Consider the following 27,267-nt stretch of genomic DNA (forward strand, 5'->3'; position numbering starts at 1 on the left):
CTAGCACGTGGGCTTGTGCTTGAGAGATTGTTTATGAGACCGGTGTTAATGTTCTATAATGTCTGCTACATTATTTGTGAATGTGCAGTATGCATGGTTCTGGTTAAATTTGTTACATTTTTATAGACTGACCTGAAAGCCAGATCAGTGATTATTGCACAAAAAAAACGATTTTGATAAAATTATACAATTATTAGTGGGTCTTATGGTTGTGGAAGGTATACAGTGGGGGAAAAAAGTATTTAGTCAGCCACCAATTGTGCAAGTTCTCCCACTTAAAAAGATGAGAGAGGCCTGTAATTTTCATCATAGGTACACGTCAACTATGACAGACAAATTGAGGGAAAAAAATCCAGAAAATCACATTGTAGGATTTTTAATGAATTTATTTGCAAATTATGGTGGAAAATAAGTATTTGGTCACCTACAAACAAGCAAGATTTCTGGCTCTCACAGACCTGTAACTTCTTCTTTAAGAGGCTCCTCTGTCCTCCACTCGTTACCTGTATTAATGGCACCTGTTTGAACTTGTTATCAGTATAAAAGACACCTGTCCACAACCTCAAACAGTCACACTCCAAACTCCACTATGGCCAAGACCAAAGAGCTGTCAAAGGACACCAGAAACAAAATTTTAGATCTGCACCAGGCTGGGAAGACTGAATCTGCAATAGGTAAGCAGCATGGTTTGAAGAAATCAACTGTGGGAGCAATTATTAGGAAATGGAAGACATACAAGACCACTGATAATCTCCCTCGATCTGGGGCTCCACGCAAGATCTCACCCCGTGGGGTCAAAATGATCACAAGAACGGTGAGCAAAAATCCCAGAACCACACGGGGGGACCTAGTGAATGACCTGCAGAGAGCTGGGACCAAAGTAACAAAGCCTACCATCAGTAACACACTACGCCGCCAGGGACTCAAATCCTGCAGTGCCAGACGTGTCCCCTGCTTAAGCCAGTACATGTCCAGGCCCGTCTGAAGTTTGCTAGAGTGCATTTGGATGATCCAGAAGAGGATTGGGAGAATGTCATATGGTCAGATGAAACCAAAATAGAACTTTTTGGTAAAAACTCAACTCGTCGTGTTTGGAGGACAAAGAATGCTGAGTTGCATCCAAAGAACACCATATCTACTGTGAAGCATGGGGGTGGAAACATCATGCTTTGGGGCTGTTTTTCTGCAAAGGGACCAGGACGACTGATCCGTGTAAAGGAAAGAATGAATGGGGCCATGTATCGTGAGATTTTGAGTGAAAACCTCCTTCCATCAGCAAGGGCATTGAAGATGAAACGTGGCTGGGTCTTTCAGCATGACAATGATCCCAAACACACCGCCCGGGCAACGAAGGAGTGGCTTCGTAAGAAGCATTTCAAGGTACTGGAGTGGCCTAGCCAGTCTCCAGATCTCAACCCCATAGAAAATCTTTGGAGGGAGTTGAAAGTCTGTGTTGCCCAGCGACAGCCCCAAAACATCACTGCTCTAGAGGAGATCTGCATGGAGGAATGGGCCAAAATACTAGCAACAGTGTGTGAAAACCTTGTGAAGACTTACAGAAAACGTTTGACCTGTGTCATTGCCAACAAAGGGTATATAACAAAGTATTGAGAAACTTTTGTTATTGACCAAATACTTATTTTCCACCATAATTTGCAAATAAATTCATTAAACATCCTACAATGTGATTTTCTGGATTTATTTTCCTCATTTTGTCTGTCATAGTTGACGTGTACCTATGATGAAAATTACAGGCCTCTCTCATCTTTTTAAGTGGGAGAACTTGCACAATTGGTGGCTGACTAAATACTTTTTTCCCCCACTGTATATTCAGCCTAGGTATAATTTCACAAGCTGTGAATTCATTAGATTATTGCTGACTGTTTTAAATGCAGTGTATTTGACCTTGTACAATAAAGCTTTTTTACAGAAAACATTTACAAAATCGAGATATATATCGTGAATCGCCCATAAGTTAGAAACATTTTAGGCTATAGCGCCCAGCCCCATGCTATCCAATGTTTTATTTAAACCCCTCTCTCCCCCTGTCCCTGACCCTATCAGATCAATTTAAACCCCTCTCTCCCCCTGTCCCTGTCAGATCAATTTAAACCCCTCTCTCCCCCTGTCCCTATCAGATCAATTTAAACCCCTCTCTCCCCCTGTCCCTATCAGATCAATTTAAACCCCTCTCTCCCCCTGTCCCTGTCCCTATCAGATCAATTTAAACCCCTCTCTCCCCCTGTCCCTGTCAGATCAATTTAAACCCCTCTCTCCCCCTGTCCCTGACCCTATCAGATCAATTTAAACCCCTCTCTCCCCCTGTCCCTATCAGATCAATTTAAACCCCTCTCTCCCCCTGTCCCTATCAGATCAATTTAAACCCCTCTCTCCCCCTGTCCCTATCAGATCAATTTAAACCCCTCTCTCCCCCTGTCCCTGTCCCTATCAGATCAATTTAAACCCCTCTCTCCCCTGTCCCTATCAGATCAATTTAAACCCCTCTCTCCCCCTGTCCCTGTCCCTATCAGATCAATTTAAACCCCTCTCTCCCCCTGTCCCTATCAGATCAATTTAAACCCCTCTCTCCCCCTGTCCCTGTCCCTATCAGATCAATTTAAACCCCTCTCTCCCCTGTCCCTGACCCTATCAGATCAATTTAAACCCCTTCTCTCCCCCTGTCCCTATCAGATCAATTTAAACCCCTCTCTCCCCCTGTCCCTATCAGATCAATTTAAACCCCTCTCTCCCCCTGTCTCTGTCCCTGTCAGATCAATTTAAACCCCTCTCTCCCCCTGTCCCTATCAGATCAATTTAAACCCCTCTCTCCCCCTGTCCCTGACCCTATCAGATCAATTTAAACCCCTCTCTCCCCCTGTCCCTGACCCTATCAGATCAATTTAAACCCCTCTCTCCCCCTGTCCCTGACCCTATCAGATCAATTTAAACCCCTCTCTCCCCCTGTCCCTGACCCTATCAGATCAATTTAAACCCCTCTCTCCCCCTGTCCCTGTCCCTATCAGATCAATTTAAACCCCTCTCTCCCCCTGTCCCTATCAGATCAATTTAAACCCCTCTCTCCCCCTCCCCCTGTCCCTATCAGATCAATTTAAACCCCTCTCTCCCCCTGTCCCTGTCCCTATCAGATCAATTTAAACCCCTCTCTCCCCCTGTCCCTATCAGATCAATTTAAACCCCTCTCTCCCCCCTCCCCTGTCCCTATCAGATCAATTTAAACCCCTCTCTCCCCCTGTCTCTGTCCCTGTCAGATCAATTTAAACCCCTCTCTCCCCCTCCCCCTGTCCCTATCAGATCAATTTAAACCCCTCTCTCCCCCTGTCCCTATCAGATCAATTTAAACCCCTCTCTCCCCCTCCCCCTGTCCCTATCAGATCAATTTAAACCCCTCTCTCCCCCTGTCCCTGTCCCTATCAGATCAATTTAAACCCCTCTCTCCCCCTGTCCCTGTCCCTATCAGATCAATTTAAACCCCTCTCTCCCCCTGTCCCTATCAGATCAATTTAAACCCCTCTCTCCCCCTGTCCCTATCAGATCAATTTAAACCCCTCTCTCCCCCTGTCCCTGACCCTATCAGATCAATTTAAACCCCTCTCTCCCCCTGTCCCTATCAGATCAATTTAAACCCCTCTCTCCCCCTGTCCCTATCAGATCAATTTAAACCCCTCTCTCCCCCTGTCCCTATCAGATCAATTTAAACCCCTCTCTCCCCCTGTCCCTATCAGATCAATTTAAACCCCTCTCTCCCCCTGTCCCTGTCAGATCAATTTAAACCCCTCTCTCCCCCTGTCCCTGTCAGATCAATTTAAACCCCTCTCTCCCCCTGTCCCTATCAGATCAATTTAAACCCCTCTCTCCCCCTGTCCCTGTCCCTATCAGATCAATTTAAACCCCTCTCTCCCCCTGTCCCTATCAGATCAATTTAAACCCCTCCCTGTCCCTATCAGATCAATTTAAACCCCTCTCTCCCCCTGTCCCTATCAGATCAATTTAAACCCCTCTCTCCCCCTGTCCCTATCAGATCAATTTAAACCCCTCTCTGTCCCTATCAGATCAATTTAAACCCCTCTCTCCCCCTGTCCCTATCAGATCAATTTAAACCCCTCTCTCCCCCTGTCCCTGTCCCTATCAGATCAATTTAAACCCCTCTCTCCCCCTGTCCCTATCAGATCAATTTAAACCCCTCTCTCCCCCTGTCCCTGTCCCTATCAGATCAATTTAAACCCCTCTCTCCCCTGTCCCTGACCCTATCAGATCAATTTAAACCCCTCTCTCCCCCTGTCCCTATCAGATCAATTTAAACCCCTCTCTCCCCCTGTCCCTATCAGATCAATTTAAACCCCTCTCTCCCCCTGTCTCTGTCCCTGTCAGATCAATTTAAACCCCTCTCTCCCCCTGTCCCTATCAGATCAATTTAAACCCCTCTCTCCCCCTGTCCCTGACCCTATCAGATCAATTTAAACCCCTCTCTCCCCTGTCCCTGACCCTATCAGATCAATTTAAACCCCTCTCTCCCCCTGTCCCTGACCCTATCAGATCAATTTAAACCCCTCTCTCCCCCTGTCCCTGACCCTATCAGATCAATTTAAACCCCTCTCTCCCCCTGTCCCTGTCCCTATCAGATCAATTTAAACCCCTCTCTCCCCCTGTCCCTATCAGATCAATTTAAACCCCTCTCTCCCCCTCCCCCTGTCCCTATCAGATCAATTTAAACCCCTCTCTCCCCCTGTCCCTGTCCCTATCAGATCAATTTAAACCCCTCTCTCCCCCTGTCCCTATCAGATCAATTTAAACCCCTCTCTCCCCCTCCCCCTGTCCCTATCAGATCAATTTAAACCCCTCTCTCCCCCTGTCTCTGTCCCTGTCAGATCAATTTAAACCCCTCTCTCCCCCTCCCCCTGTCCCTATCAGATCAATTTAAACCCCTCTCTCCCCCTGTCCCTATCAGATCAATTTAAACCCCTCTCTCCCCCTCCCCCTGTCCCTATCAGATCAATTTAAACCCCTCTCTCCCCCTGTCCCTGTCCCTATCAGATCAATTTAAACCCCTCTCTCCCCCTGTCCCTGTCCCTATCAGATCAATTTAAACCCCTCTCTCCCCCTGTCCCTATCAGATCAATTTAAACCCCTCTCTCCCCCTGTCCCTATCAGATCAATTTAAACCCCTCTCTCCCCCTGTCCCTATCAGATCAATTTAAACCCCTCTCTCCCCCTGTCCCTATCAGATCAATTTAAACCCCTCTCTCCCCCTGTCCCTATCAGATCAATTTAAACCCCTCTCTCCCCCTGTCCCTGTCAGATCAATTTAAACCCCTCTCTCCCCCTGTCCCTATCAGATCAATTTAAACCCCTCTCTCCCCTGTCCCTGTCCCTATCAGATCAATTTAAACCCCTCTCTCCCCCTGTCCCTATCAGATCAATTTAAACCCCTCCCTGTCCCTATCAGATCAATTTAAACCCCTCTCTCCCCCTGTCCCTATCAGATCAATTTAAACCCCTCTCTCCCCCTGTCCCTATCAGATCAATTTAAACCCCTCTCTGTCCCTATCAGATCAATTTAAACCCCTCTCTCCCCCTGTCCCTATCAGATCAATTTAAACCCCTCTCTGTCCCTATCAGATCAATTTAAACCCCTCTCTGTCCCTGTCAGATCAATTTAAACCCCTCTCTGTCCCTGTCAGATCAATTTAAACCCCTCTCTGTCCCTGTCAGATCAATTTAAACCCCTCTCTGTCCCTGTCAGATCAATTTAAACCCCTCTCTCCCCCTGTCCCTATCAGATCAATTTAAACCCCTCTCTCCCCCTGTCCCTATCAGATCAATTTAAACCCCTCTCTCCCCCTGTCCCTATCAGATCAATTTAAACCCCTCTCTCCCCCTGTCCCTGACCCTATCAGATCAATTTAAACCCCTCTCTCCCCCTGTCCCTATCAGATCAATTTAAACCCCTCTCTCCCCCTGTCCCTATCAGATCAATTTAAACCCCTCTCTGTCCCTGTCAGATCAATTTAAACCCCTCTCTGTCCCTGTCAGATCAATTTAAACCCCTCTCTGTCCCTGTCAGATCAATTTAAACCCCTCTCTGTCCCTGTCAGATCAATTTAAACCCCTCTCTCCCCCTGTCCCTATCAGATCAATTTAAACCCCTCTCTCCCCCTGTCCCTATCAGATCAATTTAAACCCCTCTCTCCCCCTGTCCCTATCAGATCAATTTAAACCCCTCTCTCCCCCTGTCCCTATCAGATCAATTTAAACCCCTCTCTCCCCCTGTCCCTATCAGATCAATTTAAACCCCTCTCTCCCCCTGTCCCTATCAGATCAATTTAAACCCCTCTCTCCCCCTGTCCCTGACCCTATCAGATCAATTTAAACCCCTCTCTGTCCCTATCAGATCAATTTAAACCCCTCTCTGTCCCTGTCAGATCAATTTAAACCCCTCTCTCCCCCTGTCCCTATCAGATCAATTTAAACCCCTCTCTCCCCCTGTCCCTATCAGATCAATTTAAACCCCTCTCTGTCCCTGTCAGATCAATTTAAACCCCTCTCTCCCCCTGTCCCTATCAGATCAATTTAAACCCCTCTCTGTCCCTGTCAGATCAATTTAAACCCCTCTCTCCCCCTGTCCCTATCAGATCAATTTAAACCCCTCTCTCCCCCTGTCCCTGTCCCTATCAGATCAATTTAAACCCCTCTCTCCCCCTGTCCCTATCAGATCAATTTAAACCCCTCTCTCCCCCTGTCCCTATCAGATCAATTTAAACCCCTCTCTCCCCCTGTCCCTGTCCCTATCAGATCCAGCCAGTGAGTGGTCCGGTGGAAGGGGGTGTGCTGGTGACCATCCATGGGTCCAACCTGGGGATGCACTACCAAGACATCCAGGGAGGGGTGACCGTAGCTGGGGTCAGTTGTTTGCCTCAGCCCCATGGATACCTCATCTCTACCAGGTAATAACACTGTGTGTGTGTGTGTGTTAGTGTGTGTGTGTGTTAGTGTGTGTGTGTGTGTGTGTGTGTGTGAGTGTGTGTGTGTGCGTGCGTGTGTGAAGCTAAAGTCCCCATTTACTATTTTTCCTGACTTCCCCACTTTTCACATAAACGTGTAGGATTGCTAACGTTTTCCTGCCGACGGTACTTAGCACCTCTGAACAGAGTGTCTGCAGTCAATCTCTTTTGTGTTCACACAGCAAAGACCTTGAAGTCGTCAGCCACTCAGTCTTGTTAAAATATCCAAACCAGAAGGTGGCATTTTTCTGGGCATTGCATCTCCCTGTGTGTTCCTTTATGATCAGAGCTCTCCAACCCTAATCTAGTGCACCCGATTCTAATAATTAGCTGGTTGAAAAGCTGAATCAGGTCAGTTACAACTGAGGTAGAAACGAAAACCTACAGGACAGGGTAGCTGTCCAGGAACAGGGTTGGAGAGCCCTGGTCTAGCTAGCTAGCTGTGCTAATTCTGCTGTTGTTGTAGAAAGCCGTTGTTGATACTAGCCAGATGACCACAGCTAGATAATTAGCTAGCAAGATGACAAATAAACTATGTAATTCACTCTCTATAATCGCATACAGCCCATAGATAGATTTTAGTTTGCTGGCCGAATGTTAGCTAAACAGTTAGCGTGATTCGCTATCTAGCTAGCCGTGTTAGCTAGGTAAAGATATTACATTGTCTCTCGGCTAGCTACGGGCAGCTGCTTGATGGAAACTAATCCATTGTGATTTAATTATAATGTTACTGGCTACAGTCGGCCATTGGCTTGGAGGGGGGCGTTTAGCGTTCTGTGCGTTGTGTGGGGCGGCAGGTAGCTTAGCGGGTAAGAGCGTTGTGCCAGTAACCGAAAGGTCGCTGGTTCTAATCCCCGAGCCGACTAGGTGAAAAATCTGTCGATGTGCCCTTAAGCAAGGCACTTAACCCTAATTGCTCATGTAAGTCGCTCTGGATAAGAGCATCTGCTAAATGACTTAAATGTAAAATGTGTCTGTGCACTTAGCTAGCTACCATGATCCTATACGTTGCATATGAAGTGTGACGCTAGCTACCATGATCCTATACGTTGCATATGAAGTGTGACGCTAGCTACCATGATCCTATACGTTGCATATGAAGTGTGACGCTAGCTACCATGATCCTATACGTTGCATATGAAGTGTGACGCTAGCTACCATGATCCTATACGTTGCATATGAAGTGTGACGCTAGCTACCATGATCCTATACGTTGCATATGAAGTGTGACGCTAGCTACCATGATCCTATACGTTGCATATGAAGTGTGACGCTAGCTACCATGATCCTATACGTTGCATATGAAGTGTGACGCTAGCTACCATGATCCTATACGTTGCATATGAAGTGTGACGCTAGCTACCATGATCCTATACGTTGCATATGAAGTGTGACGCTAGCTACCATGATCCTATACGTTGCATATGAAGTGTGACGCTAGCTACCATGATCCTATCGTTGCATATGAAGTGTGACGCTAGCTACCATGATCCTATCGTTGCATATGAAGTGTGACGCTTAGCTACCATGATCCTACACGTTGCATATGAAGTGTGACGCTAGCTACCATGATCCTACTACGTTGCATATGAAGTGTGACGCTAGCTACCATGATCCTATACGTTGCATATGAAGTGTGACGCTAGCTACCATGATCCTATACGTTGCATATGAAGTGTGACGCTAGCTACCATGATCCTATACGTTGCATATGAAGTGTGACGCTAGCTACCATGATCCTATACGTTGCATATGAAGTGTGACGCTAGCTACCATGATCCTATACGTTGCATATGAAGTGTGACGCTAGCTACCATGATCCTATACGTTGCATATGAAGTGTGACGCTAGCTACCATGATCCTATACGTTGCATATGAAGTGTGACGCTAGCTACCATGATCCTATACGTTGCATATGAAGTGTGACGCTAGCTACCATGATCCTATACGTTGCATATGAAGTGTGACGCTAGCTACCATGATCCTATACGTTGCATATGAAGTGTGACGCTAGCTACCATGATCCTATACGTTGCATATGAAGTGTGGCGCTAGCTACCATGATCCTATACGTTGCATATGAAGTGTGACGCTAGCTACCATGATCCTATCGTTGCATATGAAGTGTGACGCTAGCTACCATGATCCTATACGTTGCATATGAAGTGTGACGCTTAGCTACCATGATCCTATACGTTGCATATGAAGTGTGACGCTAGCTACCATGATCCTATACGTTGCATATGAAGTGTGACGCTTAGCTACCATGATCCTATACGTTGCATATGAAGTGTGACGCTAGCTACCATGATCCTATACGTTGCATATGAAGTGTGACGCTAGCTACCATGATCCTATACGTTGCATATGAAGTGTGACGCTAGCTACCATGATCCTATACGTTGCATATGAAGTGTGACGCTAGCTACCATGATCCTATACGTTGCATATGAAGTGTGACCCGCTCATTTAGCCAGCTGCAAAGGAGTTAATGTCACCGGGAAAAGTTCCCTCGTTTTTTCTACTTGTTGGTTGCTTTTCGGGCTCCCCGCTCGTGCTCTCTGATTGGCTCAGAGTAGAAATGTCTCTCTACCAAAAAAAAAAAAAAAACCTTGTAAAGTGGTTATCCCACTGGCTATAAGGTGAATGCACCTATTTGTAAGTCGCTCTGGATAAGAGCGTCTGCTAAATGACGTAAATGTAAATGTAATACCGATTCTCCATATAGAAATAGGAAAGAATGTCACAATTTAGTCCCAATAGCACACCGCAGCGAAGGAATGCCAGATAAACGTCAGACAGACCATCAGTCAGCGCGCTAGCCCCTTAAGAGTCAGCTCTCTGTGAACCTCAGACCATCAGTCGGCACGCTATCCCCTTAAGAGTCAGCTCTCTGTGACCCTCAGACCATCAGCCGGCGCGCTAGCCCCTTAAGAGTCAGCCCTCGATGAACCTCAGACCATCAGCCGGCGCGCTATCCCCTTAAGAGTCAGCTCTCTATGAACCTCAGACCATCAGTCGGCACGCTATCCCCTTAAGAGTCAGCTCTCTGTGAACCTCAGACCATCAGTCGGCACGCTATCCCCTTAAGAGTCAGCTCTCTGTGAACCTCAGACCATCAGTCGGCACGCTTATCCCCTTAAGAGTCAGCTCTCTGTGAACCTCAGACCATCAGTCGGCACGCTATCCCCTTAAGAGTCAGCTCTCTGTGAACCTCAGACCATCAGTCGGCACGCTATCCCCTTAAGAGTCAGCTCTCTGTGAACCTCAGACCATCAGTCGGCACGCTATCCCCTTAAGAGTCAGCTCTCTGTGTGTTACAAGTCTGTTTTTTTCCGGTGTGTTCCAGGATAGTGTGTGAGCTCCTGCCCAGTAAACAGGAGACAGAGGGGCCAGTCATCGTTACCGTGGGAGACTCAGAACCTGGACAGTCACTGCAGACGTTCACCTATCAGGTAACGCTGCACCCACACACACACACACACACACACACACACACACACACACACACACACACAGACACAGACACAGACACACACAGAACACACACACACACACACAGACACACACAGAACACACACACACACACACACACACACACACACACACACAGACACACACACAGACACACACACAGACACAGACACACACACACACACACACACACACACACACACACACTTTGAACTTGACTCATTCATTGACTTATTAACTGTGTTTGACCATGCTGAGGCCGAACGTCTGTTCAGGGCATTTCATTCTCTGTGTTATTGTGTGTGTATAGGACCCCCAGTTGACTGGTATAGTCCCTGATAAGGGCCCTGTATCAGGAGGGACCACCCTGACCGTCTAGAGTTATAGTTTGGGTTAGATACTACAGTATAACCATGTCTCTCTGTGTATAGGACCCCCAGTTGACTGGTATAGTCCCTGATAAGGGTCCTCTATCAGGAGGGACCACCCTGACCGTCCAGGGGACTCGGCTATTAACGGGACAGAGGAAGGACCTGACTGCATACGTAGGACAACAACCCTGCTACATGTAATTACCTCTACTATAACTGCTTTCTCTCGCTGTCTCTCTCTCTGTCTCTCTCTCTCTCTGTCTCTCTCTCTCTCTGTCTCTCTCTCTCTCTCTCTCTCTCTCTCTGTCTCTGTCTGTCTCTCTCTCTCTCTCTCTCTGTCTGTCTGTCTGTCTGTCTGTCTGTCTGTCTGTCTCTCTCTCTCTCTCTCTCTGTCTGTCTGTCTGTCTGTCTGTCTCTCTCTCGCTCTCGCTCTCGCTCTCTCTCTCTCTCTCTCTCTCTCTCTCTCTCTCTCTCTCTCTCTCTCTCTCTCTCTCTCTCTCTCTCTCTCTCTCTCTCTCTCTCTCTCTCTCTCTCTCTCTCTCTCTCTCTCTCTGTCTCTCTGTCTCTGTCTCTCAATTTCAATTCAATCACATATAAGGGCTTTATTGACATGGGAAACGTATGTTAACATTGCTAAAGCAAGTGAAGTAGATAGTAAACAAAAGTGAAATAATAGCTCCCTCTCTTTCTCTCTCTCTGTCTCCCTCTCTCCTCCTCCTCCTCCTCCTCCTCCTCCTCGCAGGATTAGCCCCAGTAACCAGACAGACAGCAGTTAACAATAATGACTCTCATCTCTTCCTCCCTCTTTCCTCTCGTCCTCTCTCTTCTCCAGTGTTGAGGAGGTGAATGGGACTCACCTGGTATGCAGGACCAGCCCCAGTAACCAGACAGCAGAGCTGACAGTGCGGGTGTTGTTTGGGAAGGCAGAGAGGAGCGTACCTGGGCAGGTGTTTCGCTACATGGAGGACCCCGTCATCACCGCAGCGTCGCCTGCTGAGAGCTTCTATGCGTGAGTAACACTTCCTTTAGCTTTTTCCCACTGTAACAGAGTTCAGATGGTATACCACTCGATCTACAACAGATAGTAGGAATATATAATAAGTGAAGATAGATCAATAAACAGATAGTTGTAGCTCAGCTGGTAGAGCACGACGCTTGTAACGCCAAGGGTAGTGGGTTCGATCCCCGGGGACCACCCATACGTAAAAATGTATGCACACATGACTGTAAGTCGCTTTGGATAAAAGCGTCTGCTAAATGGCATATTATTATTATTATTATAGTAGGAATATATATATATATATATATATAATAAGTGATACAAATACAATTATCAATAAAAACTATTAAAAGAAAGAATGATAATGTTTTTCTCATCAAGTGTGAAAACTTTCCTTATTGCTGTTTTCCTAGGGGTGGGCGTGGCATAAAGGTGAGTGGGCGTAACCTGAACGTGGTGCAGCAGCCAATGATCTCCGTGTGGGTGGAGCCGGTGGAGAACAGGCTGGTGAGGAGAAGGAGGACGTACGCCAGACTGCTAGTCTTCAACAGCACCATGCCAAAGGTAGAGCCCAGATTGACTGCTAGTCTTCAACAGCACCATGCCATAGGTAGAGCCCAGATTGACTGCTAGTCTTCAACAGCACCATGCCAAAGGTAGAGCCCAGATTGACTGCTAGTCTTCAACAGCACCATGCCAAAGGTAGAGCCCAGATTGACTGCTAGTCTTCAACAGCACCATGCCAAAGGTAGAGCCCAGATTGACTGCTAGTCTTCAACAGCACCATGCCAAAGGTAGAGCCCAGATTGACTGCTAGTCTTCAACAGCACCATGCCAAAGGTAGAGCCCAGATTGACTGCTAGTCTTCAACAGCACCATGCCATAGGTAGAGCCCAGATTGACTGCTAGTCTTCAACATCACCATGCCAAAGGTAGAGCCCAGATTGACTGCTAGTCTTCAACAGCACCATGCCATAGGTAGAGCCCAGATTGACTGCTAGTCTTCAACAGCACCATGCCAAAGGTAGAGCCCAGATTGACTGCTAGTCTTCAACAGCACCATGCCAAAGGTAGAGCCCAGATTGACTGCTAGTCTTCAACAGCACCATGCCAAAGGTAGAGCCCAGATTGACTGCTAGTCTTCAACAGCACCATGCCAAAGGTAGAGCCCAGATTGACTGCTAGTCTTCAACAGCACCATGCCAAAGGTAGAGCCCAGATTGACTGCTAGTCTTCAACAGCACCATGCCAAAGGTAGAGCCCAGATTGACTGCTAGTCTTCAACAGCACCATGCCAAAGGTAGAGCCCAGATTGACTGCTAGTCTTCAACAGCACCATGCCAAAGGTAGAGCCCAGATTGACTGCTAGTCTTCAACAGCACCATGCCAAAGGTAGAGCCCAGATTGACTGCTAGTCTTCAACAGCACCATGCCAAAGGTAGAGGCCAGATTGACTGCTAGTCTTCAACAGCACCATGCCAAAGGTAGAGCCCAGATTGACTGCTAGTCTTCAACAGCACCATGCCAAAGGTAGAGCCCAGATTGACTGCTAGTCTTCAACAGCACCATGCCAAAGGTAGAGCCCAGATTGACTGCTAGTCTTCAACAGCACCATGCCATAGGTAGAGCCCAGATTGACTGCTAGTCTTCAACAGCACCATGCCATAGGTAGAGCCCAGATTGACTGCTAGTCTTCAACAGCACCATGCCAAAGGTAGAGCCCAGATTGACTGCTAGTCTTCAACAGCACCATGCCATAGGTAGAGCCCAGATTGACTGCTAGTCTTCAACAGCACCATGCCAAAGGTAGAGCCCAGATTGACTGCTAGTCTTCAACAGCACCATGCCAAAGGTAGAGCCCAGATTGATACATGACAATTCAAATTCAATTCAAAGGGGCTTAATTTGCATAAGGAAACATTTTAACATTGCTAAAGCAAGTGAAATAAACAATCAGAAATTAACAGTAAACATTACACCATTTTTTCAAAATAATCCTATTACTATGTATTGTCATGTGGTATTTAAAATTGTGTATCACTGTCAGTAAGCCTTTACCTTCCAAAACAAGAGGACCACAATCGAAATAAGTTGTGTCATCCTGGAGGATTTTAAATGCAGTGTATCCACATGTGTAATTGGGTTTTTAAATTGTTAAAATGAATGAAATCAAACTCTAGTCATGGAATAGCTACTTGACTCCGTCATTTGGATACTGATTCAGAACCATTGACTTAAAAACAAATACCACACTTTCTCTCTCTCTCTCTCTCTCTCTCTCTCTCTCTCTCTCTCTCTCTCTTCTCTCTCTCCCTCTCTCCCCCCTCTCCCTCTATCTCTCTCCCCCTTATCTCCCACCCACTCTCTCAGAAGCAGGAGCGTTGTACGGTGGTCTCGTCCTCTGAGATGACCTGTGTGACCCCGAGTGTGACCCCTGACTCCAAGGTCACGGGGGTGTGGTTTGAGCTGGACAACGTTAAGGTGGCGTTTGAGAGCGTCACGGGGAAGGCGTTCTCTTACTACCCCAACCCTGAGCTGTACGCTCTGAACAGAGACGACCCGGACACACCCTACCACTTCAAACCCGGAGGGGTCATCGCTGTGGAGGTGAGATACAATACAGCTGCTTCTCTGACTAACACAGTAACCTGTTAGGGGTCAATCCTAAAGATTATTTTTTATAAAATACTGTATTTTTTGTCAGGTGGTCGTTTTAAATAAGAATATGTTGTTAATTGACTGACTTGTATAAAATACAATCAAATAGCGTGCTGACTGACTAAACTGGGTAGGTATTGGTCCAGCCAAGGACCTTTGACCTCTGATGACTAATGGATGGATGTCTGTCTCTCTTCCAGGGTAAGGACCTGACGCGTGCCATGACCCGAGGGGAGGTGGTGGCCAGGTTGGGTGACCAGGAGTGTGAGGTCAAGACTCTGGACAGTACTCACCTGTACTGTGAACCACCTGAGAAACAGCCAGACAGTCTGGAGAGCAACGAACTGCCCAGCCTAAGGGTTTGTACACACACACACACACACACCGTGTCAGTACTGTATTGTGTTCTAGAGCTGCCAAGCCTTTGGGTTGGTATCTCCTAATAGTGTTGCAGTACTTGAGTCCACTTGAGGTTTAGTGACTTGACTACATCACTGCTTCCTACAGCATAGTTATTCTAGAGCACTGTTTCTCAACCGTCTCCACACCAGGAACTGGCATGCTATGATGCTATGATGCTATGATGCTATGATGCTATGATGCTATGATGCTATGATGCTATGACGCTATGACGCTATGACGCTATGACGCTATGACGCTATGACGCTATGACGCTATGACGCTATGACGCTATGACGCTATGACGCGAGGCGCTATGGCGCTATGGCGCTATGCGCGATGCGCTATGGCTATGACGCATGGGCATGACGCTATGACGCTATGGCAGCTATGGCGAGCATGCGACGCTATGGCGCTATGACGCTATGATGCTATGGCGGGATGATGGAATGATGCTATGGCGCTGTATGACGCTATGACGCTATGACGCTATGACGCTATGACGCTATGACGCTATGACGCTATGACGCTATGACGCTATGACGCTATGACGCTATGATGCTATGATGCTATGACGCTATGATGCTATGATGGAATGATGGAATGATTGAGGATGTTTATGTGTCCCTCCCTCCTGTCCCTCGCTTTCTCTTTCCATCTCTCCCCTCCTCCCCCTCTTTCCCTCCCTCCCTGTCTCTCTCCCTCTCCCCCTTCCCCCTTCCCTCCCTCCCTGTCTCTCTCCCTCTCTTTCCCCCTCTTTCCCTCCCTCCCGCTCCCCCCTCCCCCTCTTTCCCTCGCTCCCTGTCTCTCTCCCTCTCCCCTCCTCCCCCTCTTTCCCTCGCTCCCTGTCTCTCTCCTCTCCCCTCCTCCCCCTCTTTCCCTCGCTCCCTGTCTCTCTCCCTCTCCCCCCCTCCCCCTTCCCTCCCTCCTGTCTCTCTCCCTCTCCCCTCCTCCCCCCTCTTTCCCTCGCTCCCTGTCTCTCTCCCTCTCCCCTCCTCCCCCTCTTTCCCTCGCTCCCTGTCTCTCTCCCTCTCCCCCCCCTTCCCCCTTCCCTCCCTCCCTGTCTCTCTCCCTCTCCCTCCTCCCCCTCTTTCCCTCGCTCCCTGTCTCTCTCCCTCTCCCCTCCTCCCCCTCTTTCCCTCGCTCCCTGTCTCTCTCCCTCTCCCTCCTCCCCCTCTTTCCCTCGCTCCCTGTCTCTCTCCCTCTCCCCTCCTCCCCCTCTTTCCCTCGCTCCCTGTCTCTCTCCCTCTCCCCCCCTTCCCCCCTTCCCTCCCTCCCTGTCTCTCTCCCTCTCTTCCCCCCTTCCCTCCCCCCCTTCCCTCCCTCCCTGTCTCTCTCCCGCTCTTTCCCCCCTTTCCCTCTTTCCCTCCCTCTCCCTCCCTCTCTCTAGGTGGTAATGGGGAAGTTAAATGTAGTCCTGGGTACAGTCCAGTATGATACAGAAGGCCTCTCACCTGTCCCTCTGGCTGCCCAGGTGGGTCTGGCAGCAGGGGCTGCTGTGGTGGTCCTGGTGGTCCTGGTCATCATCCTCATGTACAGGTCAGACACACTCACACACACACACTCACACTCACTCACACACACTCACACTCACTCACTCACTCACTCACTCACTCACTCACACACACACACACACACACACTCACTCACTCACTCACTCACTCACTCACTCACTCACTCACACACACACACACTCACACTCACTCACTCACACACTCACTCACTCTCACACACACACTCACTCACTCACACACACACTCACAAGGGCTATCTATATAAATTCCTTTATGTTTGATTTGATTGATTGATTGGTTGATTCTGTAACTGATTGATTAACTGATTGATTGATAGTAGATGATTGCAGTGAATCCAAGGTGAGGTATTGTCTCTGTGTGAGCAGGAGGAAGAGCAAGCAGGCTCTGAGAGACTACAAGAAGGTCCTAGTCCAGCTGGAGACTCTGGAGATCAATGTGGGAGACCAGTGCAGGAAGGAGTTCACAGGTAAAGTACTGCACCTATCAACCTGCTTAGTTAAATAGAGTCTGCATCTGAAATGGCACCCTAATCCCTAGATAGTGCACTACTTTTGGCAAGGGCCAATAGAACTCTGGTCTAGATAGGGGACAGGGTGCCATTTGGGATGCAGAAATGACTTGTTACATATAACATTTATAAAGCTCCTGAGCCTCTGTAAAGACAGGATACATTTATCCTCCCCTCCTCTCCTCTCCTCCTCTCCTCTCCCCTCCCCTCCTCTCCTCTCCTCTCCTCCTCTCCTCCTCCCCTCCCCTCCCTCCCTCCCTCCCCTCCCTCCTCTCCTCCTCTCCTCTCCTCTCCTCTCCTCTCCTCTCTCCTCTCCTCTCCTCTCCTCTCCTCTCCTCTCCTCTCCTCTCCTCTCCTCTCCTCTCCCCTCCCCTCCCCTCCCCTCCCTCCCCCTCCTCTCCTCTCCTCTCCTCTCCTCTCCTCTCCTCTCCATTTCTCTCCTCCTCTCTTCCCCTCCTCTCCTCTCCCCTCCCTCCTCTCCTCTCCTCTCCTCTCCTCTCCTCTCCTCTCCTCTCCTCTCCTCTCCATTTCTCTCCTCCTCTCTCCTCTCCTCTCCTCTCCTCTCTCTCCTCTCCTCTCCTCTCCTCTCCTCTCCTCTCCTCTCCTCTCCTCTCCTCTTCTCTTCTCCTCTCCAGATCTGATGACAGAGATGATGGATCTGAGTAGTGATGTGGGTGGACCAGGTATTCCTCTCCTGGACTATAAGACGTATGCAGAGCGTGTGTTCTTCCCTGGTCAGAGGGGGGCGCCACTGAGTCAGAACCTGGACCTGCCAGAGTCCCGCAGGCAGACGGTGGAACAGGGCCTGGGACAACTCAACAACCTCCTCAACAACAGACTGTTCCTTATCAGGGTGAGTAGACGGATGGACGGACAGACAGACAGACAGACAGACAGACAGACAGACAGACAGACAGACGGGTGGAAGGAAGGGTAGGGAGACGGACAGTCTCGGTTTGTCTGGACAAATCTGGTGGGAAGTGAGCTGGCAACCAGAGGTTTGCTGGTATCAAATTCTAGTTGCCATCCCCTGCCGTTGCGCCCTTGAGCAAGGTACTTAACCCCTTCAAAAACTGTTCCAGGGTAGCCGTAAGATGGCTACCCACTGCTCCGACCTCTTGGAGGGATAAAGCAGAAGACACATTTCTGTTTTATTTATTTACATTGGACTTTAAAGTAATCTATTCTCCTACTCTTCCAGTTCATCCATACTCTGGAGGCCCAGCAGAACTTCTCCCAGCGGGACCGTGGCTACGTGGCGTCTCTCCTGACCATGGCTCTGCACGACAAGCTGGAGTACTTCACTGATGTCATGAAGACGTTACTGGGAGACCTGGTGCAGCAATACGTCGTCAAGAACCCCAAACTCATGCTGCGCAGGTGGGTCCTGGTACACTGGCAGTACGTGGCCAAGAACCCCAGTACCTGCCCAGGTGGGTCCTGGTACCTGCCCAGGTGGGTCCTGGTACACTGGCAGTACGTGGCCAAGAACCCCAGTACCTGCCCAGGTGGGTCCTGGTACCTGCCCAGGTGGGTCCTGGTACACTGGCAGTACGTGGCCAAGAACCCCAGTACCTGCCCAGGTGGGTCCTGGTACACTGGCAGTACGTAGCCAAGAACCCCAGTACCTGCCCAGGTGGGTCCTGGTACCTGCCCAGGTGGGTCCTGGTACACTGGCAGTACGTGGCCAAGAACCCCAGTACCTGCCCAGGTGGGTCCTGGTACACTGGCAGTACGTAGCCAAGAACCCCAGTACCTGCCCAGGTGGGTCCTGGTATACTGGCAGTACGTGGCCAAGAACCCCAGTACCTGCCCAGGTGGGTCCTGGTACCTGCCCAGGTGGGTCCTGGTACACTGGCAGTACGTGGCCAAGAACCCCAGTACCTGCCCAGGTGGGTCCTGGTACCTGCCCAGGTGGGTCCTGGTACACTGGCAGTACGTGGCCAAGAACCCCAGTACCTGCCCAGGTGGGTCCTGGTACACTGGCAGTACGTGGCCAAGAACCCCAGTACCTGCCCAGGTGGGTCCTGGTACACTGGCAGTACGTGGCCAAGAACCCCAGTACCTGCCCAGGTGGGTCCTGGTACACTGGCAGTACGTGGCCAAGAACCCCAGTACCTGCCCAGGTGGGTCCTGGTACCTGCCCAGGTGGGTCCTGGTACCTGTCCAGGTGGGCCCTGCATGGTGGAAGCAGAGAAGAAGAGAAACTCACTCTCACCCCTAACTGATAGTGAGGTGGTAGATTCCCAGTTTCCCCCCTAACTGATAGTGAGGTGGTAGATTCCCAGTTTCCCCCCTAACATCCCCCTAACTGATAGTGAGGTGGTAGATTCCCAGTTTCCCCCCTAACATCCCCCTAACTGATAGTGAGGTGGTAGATTCCCAGTTTCCCCCCTAACATCCCCCTAACTGATAGTGGGGTGGTAGATTCCCAGTTTCCCCCCTAACTGATAGTGAGGTGGTAGATTCCCAGTTTCCCCCCTAACTGATAGTGAGGTGGTAGATTCCCAGTTTCCCCCTTAACTGATAGTGAGGTGGTAGATTCCCAGTTTCCCCCCTAACTGATAGTGAGGTGGTAGATTCCCAGTTTCCCCCCTAACTGATAGTGAGGTGGTAGATTCCCAGTTTCCCCCCTAACTGATAGTGAGGTGGTAGATTCCCAGTTTCCCCCCTAACTGATAGTGAGGTGGTAGATTCCCAGTTTCCCCCCTAACTGATAGTGAGGTGGTAGATTCCCAGTTTCCCCCTAACTGATAGTGAGGTGGTAGATTCCCAGTTTCCCCCCTAACTGATAGTGAGGTGGTAGATTCCCAGTTTCCCCCCTAACTGATAGTGGGGTGGTAGATTCCCAGTTTCCCCCCTAACTGATAGTGAGGTGGTAGATTCCCAGTTTCCCCCCTAACTGATAGTGAGGTGGTAGATTCCTACATACACCTTATACATTGTTTACACACACAGTCAGTCAGCTCAGAGATGCCCAGTTTAAACAGATCCAGGTCAGAGAGATCCAGCTCAGACAGATCCAGCTCAGAGAGATCCAGCTCAGACAGATCCAGCTCAGACAGATCCAGCTCAGACAGATCCAGCTCAGACAGATCCAGCTCAGACAGATCCAGGTCAGACAGATCCAGCTCAGACAGATCCAGCTCAGAGAGATCCAGTTCAGACAGATCCAGCTCAGACAGATCCAGCTCAGACAGATCCAGTTCAGACAGATCCAGCTCAGACAGATCCAGCTCAGACAGATCCAGTTCAGACAGATCCAGCTCAGACAGATCCAGCTCAGAGAGGCCCAGTTCAGACAGATCCAGGTCATCCAGGCAGATTTTAATTTAGAAATGGAAAATGAATTTATTTATGCAATAAATGTGCATCGATTCGTTCCTCTAATCAAACCGAATAGAACTGAATTGTTTCAAACTAAAAGAGAAAGATGCACATCCCTCCTACCCTCGTCAGCAGATGCACATCCCTCCTACCCTCGTCAGCAGATGCACATCCCTCCTACCCTCGTCAGCAGATGCACATCCCTCCTACCCTCGTCAGCCAGAATAATATTATCCACCATGATTTACAACTTCTCTGTCTGTCTGTCAGGACTGAGACTGTTGTGGAGAAGATGCTGACCAACTGGATGTCCATCTGTCTCTACTCCTTCCTCAAGGTACAGCTGCGTGTGTGTGTGTTTGTGTGTGTGTGTGTGTGTGTGTGTGTGTGTGTGTGTGTGTGTGTGTGTGTGTGTGTGTGTGTGTGTGTGTGTGTGTGCGCGCGAGCTAAATGTCCCAATTTTTTTGGCTGACTTCCCCATTTTTCACATAAACGTGTATATCTGACTGTCACACTGTGTACCCCTCTAGGAGGTGGCTGGGGAGCCCCTTTATATGCTGTACCTGTCATACTGTGTACCCCTCTAGGAGGTGGCTGGGGAGCCCCTTTATATGCTGTACCTGTCATACTGTGTACCCTCTAGGAGGTGGCTGGGGAGCCCCTGTATATGCTGTACCTGTCATACTGTGTACCCCTCTAGGAGGTGGCTGGGGAGCCCCTTTATATGCTGTACCTGTCATACTGTGTACCCCTCTAGGAGGTGGCTGGGGAGCCCCTTTATATGCTGTACCTGTCATACTGTGTACCCCTCTAGGAGGTGGCTGGGGAGCCCCTGTATATGCTGTACCTGTCATACTGTGTACCCCTCTAGGAGGTGGCTGGGGAGCCCCCTGTATATGCTGTACCTGTCATACTGTGTACCCCTCTAGGAGGTGGCTGGGGAGCCCCTGTATATGCTGTACCTGTCATACTGTGTACCCCTCTAGGAGGTGGCTGGGGAGCCCCTGTATATGCTGTACCTGTCATACTGTGTACCCCTCTAGGAGGTGGCTGGGGAGCCCCTTTATATGCTGTACCTGTCATACTGTGTACCCCTCTAGGAGGTGGCTGGGGAGCCCCTGTATATGCTGTACCTGTCATACTGTGTACCCCTCTAGGAGGTGGCTGGGGAGCCCCTGTATATGCTGTACCTGTCATACTGTGTACCCCTCTAGGAGGTGGCTGGGGAGCCCCCTTTATATGCTGTACCTGTCATACTGTGTACCCCTCTAGGAGGTGGCTGGGGAGCCCCTTTATATGCTGTACCTGTCATACTGTGTACCCCTCTAGGAGGTGGCTGGGGAGCCCCTTTATATGCTGTACAGAGCCATCAAGTACCAGGTGGATAAGGGACCCATAGACGCTGTGACGGGGAAAGCCAAGCGTACCCTGAACGACAGCCATCTACTGAGAGAGGACATCGACTACTGCTCTATCGTACGTCTTAGCCAAGCTCTCTCTCTCTCTCTCCTCTACTCTCCCTCTCTACTCTCTCTCTCTCTCTCTCTCTCTCTACTCTCTCTCTCTCTCTCTCTCTCTACTCTCTCTCTCTCTCTCTCTCTCTACTCTCTCTCTCTCTCTCTCTCTCTCTCTCTCTCTCTCTCTCTCTCTCTCTCTCTCTCTCTCTCTCTCTTTCTCTCTCTCCTCTCTCTCTACTCTCTCTCCCTCTCTCTCCCTCTCTACTCTCTCTCTATACGTTCTCTCTCTCTCTCTCTCTCTTTACTCTCTCTCTGTAATGCTTTGCAGGCTTTTTCTTTTATTTCATTCACAGCCAGTCCAAATCCACCAGATGCACAGATTTTTAGTCCCTGGGCATCTTCAACCATGGTATTTCCTAAATTGAAGGAGTGTCTGCTGCTGTGATTCCTGGCCTTTTTCTGGAAAATCACAACTTTGGTTTTCTGAAAGTTGATGTTGATTGCCCAGTTGATGCGGTATTCCTAAATAATGTTACGTTGTTCCTGGAGACCTTGCTGTGTTGGTGACAGCAGGACACGGTCCTCTGGGTAGAGCAGGAATCTGACCTCCTCATCTTTGAGGGTGAGTCCAAGGGGCTGCAGATCGGTCCAACAACACTGGTAGTTTGTTGACGTAGACGTTGAACAGGGTTGGACTTACACTGCACCCTTGTCTCACCCCTCGCCCTTGTGCAAAAAACGATGTTCTTTTACCGTTCAGTTTAATACTACATGTGTTGTTCAAGTAAATAGATTTGATGATGTCGTACACTTTACCCCCGACGCCACTTTGGAGGTTTTTTGTAATATAATCCAGCAGGCCATCCATATCAAAAGCAATCTTGAAACCAACAAAACATGCAAATACTTTTCCTCTGCTTTTCTGATGAACACGCTTGTTTATTAGTTTGTGTAATGTGTGTAGGTGGTCTGTTGTTCTGTGTTTGGGTAGAAAGCCAATTCGTTTTTTTGCTGAGAGTGTTATGTTGTGTGAGGAAGGTCTGTATTCGGTCATTGAGAATACAGCAGAACAGTTTCCCCATATTACTGCTGACACATATTCCCCTACAGTTATTAGGGTCTAATTTGTCACCTTTATATATATATATGGGGGTTATGAGCCCCTGGTTCCAAATACACAAAAAACTTATGTGGACACCTGCTCGTCGAACATCTCATTCTAAAATCATGGGCATTAATATGGAGTTGGTCAAGTTCTTTCACACCGATCTCGACAAACCATTTCTGTGTGGACCTCGATTTGTGCACCGGGGCATTATCATTCTGAAACAGGAAAGGGCCTTCCACAAACTGTTGCCACAAAGTTGGAAGCACAGAATCATCTAGAATGTAATTGTATGCTGTAGCGTTAAGATTTCCCTTCACTGGAACTAAGGGGCCTAGCCTGAACCATGAAAAACAGCCCCAGACCATTATTCCTCCTCCACCAAACTTTACAGTTGGCACTATGCATTCGGGCAAGTAACGTTTTCCTGGCATCCGCCAAACCCAGATTTGTCCGTCGGACTGCCAGATGGTGAAGCGTGATTCATCACTCCAGAGGACGCGTTTCCACTGCTCCAGAGTCCAATGGCGGCGAGCTTTACACCACTCCAGCCGACGCTTGGCATTGCGCATGGTGATCTTAGGCTTGTGTGCGGCTGCTCGGCCATGGAAACCCATTTCATGAAGCTCCCGACTAATAGTTATTGTGCTGACGTTGCTTCCAGAGGCAGTTTGGAACTCGGTAGTGAGTGTTGCAACCGAGGACAGATGATTTTTACGTGCTACACACTTCAGCACTCGGCGGTCCCGTTCTGTGAGCTTGTGTGGCCTACCACTTCGCGGCTGAGTCGTTGTTGCTCCTAGACTTTTCCACTTCACAATAACAGAACTTACAGTTGACCGGGGCATCTCTAGCAGGGCAGAAAGTTGACGAACTGACTTGTTGGAAAGGTGGCATCCTGGGGGGGGGGGAGTTAGAGGAGCCCCTGGTGGGGCCAGGGTTGGGCTGAGGGCTCCGGCTCGAAATGGACAACAGCCATCAACCATTATTATGGGAAGCTCCGTGGTTCGATTGGTGGAAGTCCGAAATACCCGTACACTTTGTTTTCCTGGAGCTAGGGATATTGGAGTTATCAGAAGTCATGCCCACCATCAAGAAACAGATTCCTGCTCTGAAAACAGTTGTGTTGCATATTGGATCTAATGATATGTGTATGAAATGTGTAAACCTAAGAGACTATTTCTTACAGCTCTTGGAGAAATTATCAGAACATATAATTGTCTCGGCCCCAATTCCATCTCCTCGCCGTTGTGAGACTGAGTGTTTTAGGCGTCTTTGGTCTCTTCACCAGTGGTTCATGCGACTGACCCAAGGACTTGGGCATGTCCTTCGTCGACAAGTTTGACTCCTTCTGGAATAGGCCTGGCTACTTTGTGGAAGACACAATTCACCTGGGTGAAAATGGCTCCCGGCTGTTGTCATCAAACATTGGAAAGGTTCTTGGTCAACTAAACTGATGTGAGGACAATATTAGCATTACATGTAAGTCCGTTTTTACCATCTCCTCTTTGGTCACTGTGAGAGTTCCACATGTTGTATCTGAAAGTGGTGACATGGCTAATGGTGCTAACCAGAGATGTATCTGAAAGTGGTGACATGGCTAATGGTGCTAACCAGAGATGTATCTGAAAGTGGTGACATGGCTAATGGTGCTAACCAGAGATGTATCTGAAAGTGGTGACATGGCTAATGGTGCTAACCAGAGATGTATCTGAAAGTGGTGACATGGCTAATGGTGCTAACCAGAGATGTATCTGAAAGTGGTGACATGGCTAATGGTGCTAACCAGAGATGTATCTGAAAAGGGGTGACATGGCTAATGGTGCTAACCAGAGATGTATCTGAAAGTGGTGACATGGCTAATGGTGCTAACCAGAGATGTATCTGAAAGGGGTGACATGGCTAATGGTGCTAACCAGAGATGTATCTGAAAGTGGTGACATGGCTAATGGTGCTAACCAGAGATGTATCTGAAAGTGGTGACATGGCTAATGGTGCTAACCAGAGATGTATCTGAAAGTGGTGACATGGCTAATGGTGCTAACCAGAGATGTATCTGAAAGTGGTGACATGGCTAATGGTGCTAACCAGAGATGTATCTGAAAGTGGTGATATGGCTAATGGTGCTAACCAGAGATGTATCTGAAAGTGGTGACATGGCTAATGGTGCTAACCAGAGATGTATCTGAAAGTGGTGACATGGCTAATGGTGCTAACCAGAGATGTATCTGAAAGGGGTGACATGGCTAATGGTGCTAACCAGAGATGTATCTGAAAGTGGTGATATGCCTAATGGTGCTAACCAGAGATGTATCTGAAAGTGGTGACATGGCTAATGGTGCTAACCAGAGATGTATCTGAAAGTGGTGACATGGCTAATGGTGCTAACCAGAGATGTATCTGAAAGTGGTGACATGGCTAATGGTGCTAACCAGAGATGTATCTGAAAGTGGTGATATGGCTAATGGTGCTAACCAGAGATGTATCTGAAAGTGGTGACATGGCTAATGGTGCTAACCAGAGATGTATCTGAAAGTGGTGACATGGCTAATGGTGCTAACCAGAGATGTATCTGAAAGTGGTGACATGGCTAATGGTGCTAACCAGAGATGTATCTGAAAGTGGTGATATGGCTAATGGTGCTAACCAGAGATGTATCTGAAAGTGGTGACATGGCCAATGGTGTAATTGCTATCCCTACTTTGTTTTCTTTTCCTTCTCCTGTTATTCTGAAATCACAAAGTAATCTGACTTGTACTGAAACTCTGTGTGATTTTAAATACAGAGAAGGTTTGACATTTTTTACATCTTAACATTTGTAGTTTATTACCTAAAATGGATCATGTCAAGATCTGGGCCTGTCGGGCAGACCCTGATATTTGTATTGTATCTGAAACCTGGTTAATAACTGATAAAACCCTGGACTCTGAGGTTGCTATGGATGGTTACTATGTGTTTAGGGCTGATGGGAAAGGTTAAGGTGGTGGTGTTGCTATTTACACAAAGACTCTTCTGTCTGTGTCTCAGTTAAAGGCTACCTCCAGTCCTCAACTATTGGAACTGTTGGCTTTAAGTCTTCAGTCGGGTTCTAACTCATAAATAACAGTTATAGGAATCTATCATCTATCTACCTTCCACCAAGAAGTGTGTACTAAACAAACTCACTGATTTAAGTGCAATTTTTACTACCCCATGAGGTGTTGATCGCTGGATGCTGACTGTTTAAAGGATTTTTGTACTCCCTGTTTAAATAAAGGTAAAATAACAAATAAAAAATAAAATGTCCATCAATGGAGTCTTCAATCGCTTTCAGTGTTCTCAAAATGCTTAAGTTTCTCTCCCCCTCTCTCTCTCTCTCTCTCTCTCTCTCTCTCTCTCTCTCTCTCTCTCTCTCTCTCTCTCTCTCAATTCAATTCAACTTAAGGGCTTTATTGGCATGGGAAACATATGTTAACATTGCCAAAGCAAGTGAAGTAAATAATAAACAAAAGTGAAATAAACAATAAAAAATGAACAGTAAACATTACACTCAGAAGTTCCAAAAGAATAAATACGTTTCAAATGTCATATTATGTCTATAACGTACAAATGGGAAAATAAATCAACATAAATATAGGTTGTATTTACAATGGTGTTTGTTCTTCACTGGTTGCCCTTTTCTTGTGGCAACAGGTCACAAATCTTGCTGCTGTGATGGCACACTGTGGTATTTCACCCAATAGATATGGGAGTTTATCAAAATTGTGTTTGTTTTCGAATTCTTTGTGGGTCTGTGTAATCTGAGGGAAATATGTGTCTCTAATATGGTCATACATTTGGCAGGAGGTTAGGAAGTGCAGCTCAGTTTCCACCTCATTTTGTGGGCAGTGTGCACATAGCCTGTCTTCTCTTGAGAGCCAGGTCTGCCTACGGTGGCCTTTCTCAATAGCAAGGCTATGCTCACTGAGTCTGTACATAGTCAAAGCTTTCCTTAAGTTTGGGTCAGTCACAGTGGTCAGGTATTCTGCCACTATGTACTCTCTGTTTAGGGCCAAATAGCATTCGTTTTCTAGAATTCTTTCCAATGTGTCAAGTAATTCTCTTTTTGTTTTCTCATGATTTGGTTGGGTCTAATTGTGTTGTTGTCCTGGGGCTCTGTGGGGTCTGTTTGTGTTTGTGAACAGAGCCCCAGGACCATTAGCGGGTATCGGCTCTGCATGCATTATTTGGTGTTTTTTGTTGTACACGGAGGATATTTTTGCAGATTTCTGCATGCAGAGTCTCAATTTGGTGTTTGTCCCATTTTGTGAATTCTTGGTTGGTGAGCGGACCCCAGACCTCACAACCATAAAGGGCAATGGGTTCTATAACTGATTCAAGTATTTTTAGCCAGATCCTAATTGGTATGTCAAATTTTATGTTCCTTTTGATGGC

General features: G+C 48.1%; 1 protein-coding gene across 1 annotated transcript in view; it reads left to right on the plus strand.

Annotated features, from left to right (window-relative positions):
• Nucleotides 1-27,267, plus strand: part of plxnb3 (plexin B3) — a 195,520-nt gene that overhangs the window by 120,829 nt on the left and 47,424 nt on the right. The window contains exons 15-27 of the mRNA XM_045207008.1: nt 6,811-6,962; nt 10,370-10,475; nt 10,926-11,062; nt 11,698-11,874; nt 12,279-12,429; nt 14,236-14,472; nt 14,724-14,882; nt 16,313-16,461; nt 16,823-16,923; nt 17,601-17,818; nt 18,167-18,345; nt 20,563-20,629; nt 21,622-21,768. Of these exons, the coding sequence (XP_045062943.1) occupies nt 6,811-6,962; nt 10,370-10,475; nt 10,926-11,062; nt 11,698-11,874; nt 12,279-12,429; nt 14,236-14,472; nt 14,724-14,882; nt 16,313-16,461; nt 16,823-16,923; nt 17,601-17,818; nt 18,167-18,345; nt 20,563-20,629; nt 21,622-21,768 (1,980 nt within the window). The remainder of the gene's footprint in view (nt 1-6,810; nt 6,963-10,369; nt 10,476-10,925; nt 11,063-11,697; nt 11,875-12,278; nt 12,430-14,235; nt 14,473-14,723; nt 14,883-16,312; nt 16,462-16,822; nt 16,924-17,600; nt 17,819-18,166; nt 18,346-20,562; nt 20,630-21,621; nt 21,769-27,267) is intronic.

Source organism: Coregonus clupeaformis, chromosome 24 (assembly GCF_020615455.1).
Source record: "Coregonus clupeaformis isolate EN_2021a chromosome 24, ASM2061545v1, whole genome shotgun sequence".
Lineage (NCBI taxonomy): Eukaryota > Metazoa > Chordata > Actinopteri > Salmoniformes > Salmonidae > Coregonus > Coregonus clupeaformis.